Source organism: Uranotaenia lowii, chromosome 1 (assembly GCF_029784155.1).
Source record: "Uranotaenia lowii strain MFRU-FL chromosome 1, ASM2978415v1, whole genome shotgun sequence".
In the NCBI taxonomy this organism is placed as follows: domain Eukaryota; kingdom Metazoa; phylum Arthropoda; class Insecta; order Diptera; family Culicidae; genus Uranotaenia; species Uranotaenia lowii.
In genome coordinates, this window is record NC_073691.1 from 177,190,024 (window position 1) to 177,200,345 (window position 10,322).

The 10,322-nt window shown below is 40.0% G+C and overlaps 2 protein-coding genes across 2 annotated transcripts; one reads left to right on the forward strand and one right to left on the reverse strand.

Moving 5' to 3' along the window:
- The first annotated feature begins 1,103 nt into the window (after positions 1-1,103).
- Positions 1,104-8,190, forward strand: LOC129737684 (general transcription factor 3C polypeptide 1). The gene is made up of 7 exons (XM_055728847.1): positions 1,104-1,256; positions 1,318-1,651; positions 1,722-2,591; positions 2,655-7,073; positions 7,134-7,326; positions 7,391-7,481; positions 7,879-8,190. The coding sequence occupies exons 1-7, from the start codon at positions 1,178-1,180 to the stop codon at positions 8,103-8,105; spliced, it is 6,213 nt and encodes a 2,070-aa protein (XP_055584822.1). The 5' UTR covers positions 1,104-1,177; the 3' UTR covers positions 8,106-8,190.
- Positions 8,191-8,280: 90 nt separating this feature from the next.
- Positions 8,281-9,708, reverse strand: LOC129737685 (TIP41-like protein). Its single transcript, XM_055728848.1, has 4 exons — positions 9,550-9,708; positions 9,311-9,480; positions 8,852-9,251; positions 8,281-8,601 (listed from the first exon to the last, which is right to left on the reverse strand). The coding sequence occupies exons 1-4, from the start codon at positions 9,565-9,567 to the stop codon at positions 8,314-8,316; spliced, it is 876 nt and encodes a 291-aa protein (XP_055584823.1). The 5' UTR covers positions 9,568-9,708; the 3' UTR covers positions 8,281-8,313.
- Positions 9,709-10,322: the final 614 nt, after the last annotated feature.

A 10,322-nucleotide genomic window follows, 5' to 3' on the forward strand; every position in this document is an offset into this window, starting at 1 on the left:
GATTTCATTTAGTTGTGCTGGTTCTCTTCATAATACTTTGCTTTTGTTTCAGATCGGCCCACAGAGCTTCGTGTTGTTTTCCCGTCAGCCTTCAGATATTATTCCGGACAAGCCGGACCTGACAAGCTTGGCGAACAAAGGACTTGCCTCAACAATTTTTAAAGAACACGGTGATATATTTCAAAAATAAATATTAGGTAACTCCCTATTTATTTCAAATAAATACCAATTTTTTCATGAATTGTGTTTTTTTTTAAATTAATTATTATTGAAGAAACCAATCAAACAAACAAGCATTTACCTTTTAAATCAGTGAATGGGAAAACGGTATTATTTACTATTTTGCTAGGTGAATGAGAAAATGGTAAAATCTACCTTTTTGCTAGGTGAATTGAAAAAAGGTAAAATTTACCTTTTTGCTAGGTGAATGAAAAAAAGGTAAAATTTACCTCGAAAGAGGGGTGGAAAAAATTCACCTCGCAAAAAGGTAAATTTTACCTTTTTTTTATTTTCCGTGTTCTTTCAGAATCTGTACCGAAATTAGATACAATAATGTAAAGAGGCTGTAAACAAAGAGGCGCCATCTCATCCCTTTCCAAATAATGAGCTTGCAACCCTGCTGTAGGGCTGCCTTTAAGACTGCTTGGTTCTGCTCGATTGGAATGACACTGACAGAAAAGGAAAAATTCCAATCGTGACATTTCGTCTCTTTGTTTACTATAGGCTCGTTACAATAATCTATGTACTTTTCTTGGCAAATATGAAAACGTGGCAACCATGGCCTGCTTGCATTACAGGCAGTGATGCCAAAGTTTCCCAACAAACTTTTTCAAATTTATTTTACACATTTAATAGTCAAAATTCTTAAATTAACACTTTATTTCAATACAGCTTTAATTTTTGAGGATTCATCAATTCTTAATATACAAACTTATAAATATTTCAAAGTTTGTGAGATAAAAAAGGGCTAAAATAAATATTTAAAGGTAATTTTTTTTAAATAAATCAGGAACTAAATATGTATTTTTTGGCAACCGTGTTTACAGGGTGCATCTAAAAATCCCAACTTTTTTTGTTTGCGTAAATTGTCAAAGTATTGAAAACAAAATTGGTTGTTTATATCCGAAATTAGTGCAATTTCGCCGAAAAGTTTTTTTTCCAATTATTTTTATGTAAAATGCTACGGACGGCGCCGCTTTCTGCGGTGCTGAACGAGGAAATAGCCCTTGAGGGGCTTGAAGGATCTACCTTGGATGGTGAGTTGCAGTTATTTGGAAAATGTAAAGTACCTCGATAGCTCATCGTTTACGTTTACAGTGCTCTGGAACCATCTTGCGCTGCGGCTTAAAATAGTGGTACCACTTCCGCACAAATTACAGAATTCCATCTGGCAGCTCATAATTCGCCATCCGGAGTACTCTTTCTTTGTGCTGCCGGAGCCACGGAAACCGTTCGTTTTCTTCGACCGTATGGATCAGGTAGATCCGGAATCAGGAGTTATGCGAGAACCGAAAGAGTTCCCTGGACATAGGTTCCATTACAATCCCGTTGTGGGGGACGGGGTGCGTGGGTCATGTGAACATTACGCTCACCGTATAGCTTTGTCCAGAGAGGAGGTTGCACAGATGACTCATGAACAGGTGGAGGAAAAGTAAGTTCAAAGCTACATTCACAACGCAAAACGTTTTACTTCGTATTGATGTTTTATTTTTATATTTTAGGTGGCCTAATGCTTTTGTGATAGTTGCTTCCCAAAAGCTAAGAGAAATGTTTATAATAGAACCGAACAACACCTTAGAGCTTAGCATCATCCAGTTCTGCATCCTGGAATGGGTTGGACGTTCGAGGTACAATGGTGAAACTTCCCAGGGTAAATATTCGCTGGTAGAGATTACCAAGGATTCGGCCATTCTCTTTTACAATCGTAAAGTTTTGATTGAGGGCAAATTGATGACACGACAGTCACTCTGTCAGCGCACTGGCGAATCCAGCATTCAAGGAATGGTCTACCATTTGCCCCGGTACTACCAGGAAATGAAACCCAAAGGTCTCGTACTCACCGAAAAAGTTGTTAACATTTTGAAAATGCGGCCTGGTTATATGGCCGATTATGATGAAATCAAACAAATTGTTTTGGGACGTGCCGAAGCTCGGAAGTGGTTCCGAGGCAATGAATTTGTGAAATTTATTAAAACAGATGAAACGGTTCCTTATCGGCTGTTGTATCCCGATGCTGATAAACGGGAATGGCAGATGAGAAATAAGAAGGGTGAGGAAAAACAGGTCCGTGTGATGCGATTAATCGATCCCGAGGCAGATGTTTACGATATGTGGTACAGCAAGGACGATCAAGCAGAAGACGAGCAGAAGGATGGAATTTTGAATTCTCAGAAAGCCTACATTGATATGCCGGTATTACAACAAGCCTACAATGTAATTGGGCGAGCTGGTGAGCAGGGCATATCACAGTCCATGATGGCCACCGAAATGGGTTTGGATAAGCTAAATTCGCGATCCGTGGTGAGAAACCTTTTGAAGTTGAAGGCGATTGAAGGACACGCGGTGGACGAAGGACGACAGCGAACTACAAAGTAAGTTTTTTTTTATGAATAAACCAAAAATTTTTGACTGTTTTTTTTCGTCTTATTTATTAGGTACTTCATTCCGGGTCGAACGCAACGGACCCTTACTTTCGACAAGGAAGCTATCCAGCTGATGAATGCTCACATCAACGTTTTCGAACAACAGCAGCTTGAAAAGCAACAGAAAGAGCTGGACGAAGTATCGAATGCTATTACTAGTACTTATCAGCCTCTGAATGAAACCGTAACAGCACCCACAACACCCGTTCCAAACGAATCCTTTTCTAGTATGCACTCGACGTTAAACGACTCCACTAGCAGCTTCAGTGCGGTTTCCAACATTCTAACTGATGGTGGAGAGGATGATGATGACTGTGAATTGTTGCAAAGATCTTCATTCAAAAGCACTTTACTACAATCGATCGACGTAGAGATAGAGCTAGGCGAAAAGGCCAATCAATTGAAAAAGGTGGAGCCAGGAATTGCATCCACCATGATGAATAAGACCATCAGCACAAAGGTACTAAAACGCTGCAATATGATACTGGAGACTGTGCGGAAGTATAAGGTCATAGAGCCGCGGGCGGTTTTGAAAGAGATCAATAAACAGGAGAAAGATAGCGGATGCAAAACGGAGGCGTGTCATAAATCTATTCTACGGCTCATGAGCCGATTGGCGGTAGATAAACTGATGAAGATAGCCAATGTAAAGCTATCGAAAGAGAACAAAGTGGTGACCTTAACCTTAGCCTGTGAGAGTAGCATTGAGAAGGATCATGGGCTGCTGCTAGCGAAGATTGAATCAGCAAAGGCAAGAATGATGATGCACAATCCTGCGTTAGAAGCCGGAAGTTCAAAGAAAAAAGCTACTACTACTACTAATACTGAAGAATATCCACTTACACCAGGCCACAGCTATGAAGGTACTTTGGCAAAATTCCGAAGAATGAAATTATTCCACGAATTTCTGTTCTACCTGATCTACGAGCTTCCCAAAAGTGCGGAGGAAATACCACCGCCGTTTGATTTAAAGGTTGCGGACTTAGGACTCGAAGCAGGTCCATTTTACTCTAACGATGAGTGGAAAATGTTCGTCCCCCCATTACAAGATTACGAAAATAATGGCTCTGGATGGGCTTTGCTGACTGATGTAACATTACGGTTGCCATTGTCAATTTTCTGCCAAATTTGTACTTTTGGTTTTTACACCAAGGATCTTGATCACTACTTAGATCACCCGGTAAGAAGACACATTTTAATCAAACACCTTCCAAAACCGATTCGAATGCAGTTGTCCCAAAGACGTAAGTACATTTTCAACATTTATGAATTGTGCCAGAAACTGTGCTGTGCAGGGTTGTTACAATTCGGACCGCAACGTATGAAGGATAAAGATCAAACGTTCATCTATCTCAATAGGAATATTGCCTTGATCGATACCCGATCATCAGCTGTAGGTTATCAGGAAATAGAGGAAAAAGAATATCCGAAAATGGATTTCACACTAACAGATTTTAAGACATTAGAAGAATTTTGGGGGATACTTTACAAAATTGCTATGGAGACGAGATTGAACAGACGGAGCGTTGCTGTCGGAAAAGAGATACTGGTTCAGCAGATCCAAAATAAACCAAAAATAATTGAAGCCTTCCGGGCACGAACTTTTGAAGATGCTTCGGAGAATGACTATGCAAAACTTCCTCCGGGTGATAACCGAGGGGCGGCTGGAATGGACACCGCCATGTTTATTCACTTGAAATCGAACTGGATTAAGGTGATGAATTACGCTCCGGCTGAGCCAAAACCCAAGGCAAGTAATATGAAGACAGTTAGAAAAATCGTGGCTATGAACCGAGAGAAAGCCAATAAAATCGCCATGGCCAAAAAGACGGCATCGGCTGGTTTAAAAGATAAAAAACTTACACTGAAGCCGAAGCTTGCAGTGAAACAATTCGCAAATCACTTCCGTAGATATGGTGACAAAAAATCTGATATCAAAATTCGGAAAGTGGCTCCCAGAGCTGCTCAAACCCGTATTAGATCCTTGTACGATGAGACAGATAAGAAAGCTTTAAGATTAATGAAGAAACTGCGTGTCGATTGGAATCGAAATGAAGATACAATTTTGTTGACTTGTCGGATTGCAGTAAAATATCTTTTCGGAGAAGTTAACAAATGCTGCTTGGTTATTAACTCAGTGCTGTTCCGAGATATTCTGCACTGGTCCGATCCTTGTTCAATGAACAAAACATCACGCGCCTGTCAACGACGGATAAACTACATGATGAAACATAAACCACACTTGGCAGATCTCGTGAAAATGTGTGTGGAAGAAGCGCGAATAAATACGAAAATTGAACAGCAATTTGGGAAAAATTTCCTTGAAGACCTAAAGCAAACCTATACAGTCCCTGAAGATCTTTCCATGGCATTGAAGGTTCGTTTCGTAGAGCTGGTATATCTATTGCAAAGGACTCTAACAAAACTAGGTAGTGATAGCTTTCGATCTGCTTCCGAACGAGATACCTCGAATCAGTTAGTTCTACCCGATACTATGAAAGATTTCTTGAATCGTTACGAAATCATTCAGGATCATAATACAACTAATCTGTTGTTGTACATGGCACCTTCAAGCATAGAAGACATAATACAGCACAAACTGATCACTCTGATCCACAGTTCGGTTACAAATCTAAAAGAGAAAAGTTCTATCAATGTTCAACTATTCAACATTTACAAACACTTTTCCGAGAAACAACTCTCCCAGGCAATGAAGACCGTACGATCTTTCAAAATGATATCTCTTAGCCGAAACGGTCGTGCGGAGCGTTCTGTTGCCGCCAGTATCATGCCCGCCGTAGATAGTCCTTATCACGTGGCAGTAACATACCTAAATCAAATTTCAACCAAAATCCCGTTTGAGATGTTCAACTACGTTTACTTTCACTACCTGGAGTTGCTGGATGCAACCCACTACGGAGATCCGATTACATTCGAAAATACCGGTCAAGGTATCGTGTTGCTGCTCGGTGAACTAACTACGAAGAATGCGACTGAGTTGGAAATTGAATCTCTGGTTAACCTAATTCAAGTCAACCCGGATATGCGAATCGCTCCTTCTGAATTGAAAGATATGATGAACGATCTTTCCGCTGGAGATACAGTCAATCAAATGACGTCAATAGGTCCAGCAACGGAAATCAAAACTGAGCCACGTTCAGCTGCTAAGATCACCATCAACACTGCCAGCGATGTCTACTTCAACTTCGTAATGCATCCAGTGGAACGGCTTACAAAACTTCCGAACGAATACCTCCATTTCTTCTGCCTTCTAAACAGTCTGACCGATCGCGTCTTCATCAAGGGTTACAAAATTGACGAAACTTACAACCTTTGCTCTGTGGCCGAGTGTATAATGCAAGACAGCGAAAGAGACGTTGTTAATCGTTGTATTTCAATAGCTCTGTCTTGTCGTGAGGCGATTGAAAGAATTAAAAAGACAAAAGTGTCTCGTCTTGACATTCAACCAGCTTTCTTAGTTCGAGAAGATAACATTGCTCACTGTTTTTCGAGAACGGTACAAGAATATGGTAAATATCATTCGCAGCGAACACTTCGGGACATCGGAAAGCTTCCAGCCGGTATGCGAACTTCAATCAATATGGTTGAACTTGCAGATGACATTGTACGTTTTGATAGCGTCAGTGACTTCAACTGGTTGGATCGATACGAAATTACCCAGCCGGTTGATTCCGACACCACAATGATGATGGATGACACCAATGGGGAGGATTTCAGTATGGCCAGCAACCACAAAGACGACTACGCCGATCGAGCGAAGAAATACAACAATTACTACATAATAAACTGCCCAAAAATGAACATTCGCCTGAAATACGATCATCCCAACCAACTGCAGGAACGTGTCTTTCACAATGGTCGTGAAATCGCGAACTATTTCCTACCGGCAAAATACCACGAACGAGAAGCTATTCAAACTCGCATCACCAGTGACTGTTTGTGGCCAGATTCGGCTGAACTTAACCCTCTTCTGGAGCAAGCTACGCCCTTCGTCAATCAAAATCCTCGACTTCACGCTCTTGCAGAATTTATAGAGTCCAAGCAAGAACTTGGGGCCACGGTCCTTCAACTCACCGAACAATTCACCAACCGCCAAGAGCTACTGGAGGACCTGGCAACCTTGGAAGGGTTCAAATACATTCTACGCACTGGCATTCGACACGTTACCTTCGTCCATTGGCAGTTCGTTCAGCCGTGGTTGGTTAACACTACCTGTGTAATTGAAGAAATCAATCTAGATGGGGAACCATCGAGCAAGGATATAAAACCTGCCATGATGGCTCGAAAACGAAAGTATGACGCAACTCAAAAACAGGAAGACGATTGTCACGTGTTAGGCGAACCGATGAAAAAATCGCGCCGCCAACTGATTGAAAACTCATTGGAACAAGCCGAAATGCGGGACAGATTGTAAGTATACCTAAGAAGTTGCAAATTTTTTTTCGAAACACATCGGAAATTTTTTTGCAGTAAACCCAAGAAGGATCTTTCGCTTGCGATGATGCCCTGGCTACGGGTCGATGGAATTCTTAACAAACGACTACTCTATCGCTGGTTGACCACCGTGTTACTGTACTGTATGTCTCATCCGGGAATTATGCTCACCGTGATTCACGGTCGGTTCAATTTGATGAGTCCGGTACAACTGAATTACCTACTAGAGGTGCTTAGTGTTAGATTACAATTTAACTTTTGAACAATGTTGACGTTTTTTCGTGATTTTTTAGCTGCTGCAAGAGTATGGTTGTGTTCGATTGCTTTCGGTTAAAGTGAAAACTAAGAAGACTCTCTTCACGTCGTTTCGATCTGGAACGATAGGTAAGTTTAGACTGAAAACAGAATGAAATTATTCTTCAGCTCGATTTGAGCATAATAAATTTTGATAAATGGCTTAAATATGTTCAATGATAAAATAATGTTTAAGAACAGTAAAAAAATGTAAATTGTCGTTTAACAAAATACTAAAAAGGTTATCGCGACACATTTGTAGAAGACTAATACAACACATTAAAAATTTCAAAATTCGCTAGAAAACTATGGCATAACTCCGCTAAAATTGAGAAAATGCTAAAACATGATCTTGAAAATCAAAACATTCGTACATGTACCTAAAATTAAAGATACAAAAAACTTAGGGAATTTTTTTTAGTTTGGCTTCTATAAAAAAAATTCAAAACCGAACCTACCTTTTCTATTTAATGTTTTTTTTTCCTAGACAAAGCAACAATATTGGACCCGGAGGAGCTCACCTATGTCGAAGCAGTTCCAAATGCACTGACGATGCTGTCTCTGTTCCTCGGTGATTATGCTAAGTTCCAGGAAGATTTTCTGACTCCCTCGACGTACATCGACATACGGAACGAGGATGACTTCAGTGAGAATGTGCGAAGACCCGTTACTACAGATTTGGAAGACAATCTTGACTGGGTGACAGATGCGTAACCCGCGAGGATGAACGTCTTTATCTTCACTAAAGATTGAAATATTCTAAAATAAAAGATGTACTAGTTACGAACATAGCTATAGATTCAGTTTGTTTTTTAAACCACTAGGTATTTATTTCAGTTAAACTTTTATGTTCTGTGAAAGTAAAAATACAAAACAACTAAATTATCGGTTTCTCAATACACATAATTTTATTTTAGTTTTCTTACGATAAGCCACCTGAGGCGGTAGCATCAGCTCCATGCCAAACTGAAATTTTCTCGGTTACCTTCGACATGACCGGAAGATGTTCCGCTATTTCCTGGGGACAGGTGAACAGTGCTGGGGGGACGTGTTTAAGCTTTTCCATGTTGGCCTCTCTCTGGGAATACTCGCGCAGCATGTAGTCGTTGCCCTTCTCATAGTGGAAGCGGGTGTCGTTGATACGAATCAATACCTGATCCACACGCAGGAAGTGACGTAGCAGGATGTAGAATCCGGACGGCATGACGCGCTAAAATTTAAGGAGTTAACTTTTTCATAATGGTATGGTGACAATCTTTTTGGGAACGAATAGCAAGTCGGGTTGTGTCCACGATTTTTCCCTTGGATTTTCATCCTTTTGAAGGTTTCTACCCATACTTATTTGTACATACGAACAGGGTGGTTATTACCAGGGAATAAATCGAGGTAAAGGGCTTAAGCCCCTGTCTTGCTGATGGATAAGTTACTTTTAAAAAAATAGGTGAATGAGCCCTTCTTACCACTTTTACAGATAGCACCGATATCCCGTGATCGTGCAGCTCATCCTCGAACAGGGTCAGATCGTGATAGAAGAGGATCGGTTCCCGCTTCATCAGCTTGTACATGTCGATTTTTTGCTCGGTTGGTTCAACCTTGAACAGTTCATTGGTGGTTCCTCGATATTCGGTCGTGAATGTCCAATCGAACGGTTTCACCTTCTCGTGAGTGTCCGCATCCGGTCGGCTTTCCTTCCACTCGTCACTGCAGGCTACCTTCAAGTCGAGCTTTTCGTTGCTCACCATCTTGAGCGCCTCGATCGGGCTAAAGTGCAGCCGCGCACCACTGCTGTGCTCCACGGTGAGTATGTTCTTGTGGAAAACCATGTCCGGTAAGTGCGGTAGCTCAAGCGCAAAATTATAGCTGTAAATCAATGTCGATTTAGTTAAGTCACGGATTGATGGACTCATTCACTAACTCACACGCAAAGCTCGCAGCAGGATTCATCGCCTTTCACACAGTTATTGCCGTTGGTACATACGCTCTTCAGGATATGTGATTTAGTGTAAGATATGGTCCAGTCGTCGAATTTGTGGGTTTCGTTATCCACCGGCAATCGCACCGGACCGTTGTGGGTCTCTTGCGTTTGAATCTTGAAAACGGAAACGAAGATATAAATTATCAAATAATTAACACTTAATAACAAGAAAAGAGTACTTACTATTTGTTTCATTTCCATTGTTTATTTGATTTTGGTATAGATTTTTCGTTTGAAGACACACAAATTTAGCAAAAATTTTCACCTAATTTTAAGATTGTGAGCCGTGTTTCCCGATTTGAGGCCAAAAACATCTGAGCGAGATGTGAGCCGTTCGAAGGCGTCTGATGTCAAAATTCTCTATTTACACGTTATGCGAATAAACCCATTTATTAAGAAATTTTAAACAAATCGAAAGAAATTCTTTATTCAATAACCTTGAATTATCCAGATTTAAAAAAAATGATCTTCAAAATGTCCTGATTTTCAAGAAAATATCTCAAATATAACTAAATTTGTAGTTTAATGATAAGAACATCACGCAGTGAAAAAGTTTTTTAGGACAAAGGAATTTTCCTTTGTTTAGTGGCCAAACAAAGGAAAATTATTTTGATTCTGGGACAGATAAAAAATCCTTTGTTTCTATAATCAATTTCCCTTTATTTCAAAGAATTTTCCAACTTTGAAATTAAAACAAATTCTTCGATTCAAAGTATTTTTTAAATCCAAAGAATAAATCCTTCGTTTCAAAAATTATTCTTCAGAATCAAACTCATAATACATTGTATCAAATAAAAAAGAGTTTGTTTCATAATATTTTTTTGAATCAAAATCAATTTTTGTTTCGGTTCAAACACCAATATTTTTCTGAGTGATCAAACAATAATATGTAATACAATTTAACTTATCATTATCCTTGGTATCGATGATATTTAGGCTATGCAACTATGCGGAAC

Bases quoted from the DNA above. Each gene is read 5' to 3' on its own strand.
- LOC129737684 (XM_055728847.1), top strand. From the start codon at position 1,178: ATGCTACGGACGGCGCCGCTTTCTGCGGTGCTGAACGAGGAAATAGCC. The intron at 2,592-2,654 runs GTAAGTTTTTTT...CTTATTTATTAG, and splicing joins GGACGACAGCGAACTACAAA to GTACTTCATTCCGGGTCGAA. The intron at 7,327-7,390 runs GTGCTTAGTGTT...GTGATTTTTTAG, and splicing joins AACTGAATTACCTACTAGAG to CTGCTGCAAGAGTATGGTTG.
- LOC129737685 (XM_055728848.1), bottom strand. The intron at 9,252-9,310 runs GTGAGTTAGTGA...ATTGATTTACAG, and splicing joins TCCTGCTGCGAGCTTTGCGT to CTATAATTTTGCGCTTGAGC. The intron at 8,602-8,851 runs GTAAGAAGGGCT...CTTAAATTTTAG, and splicing joins CGGTGCTATCTGTAAAAGTG to CGCGTCATGCCGTCCGGATT.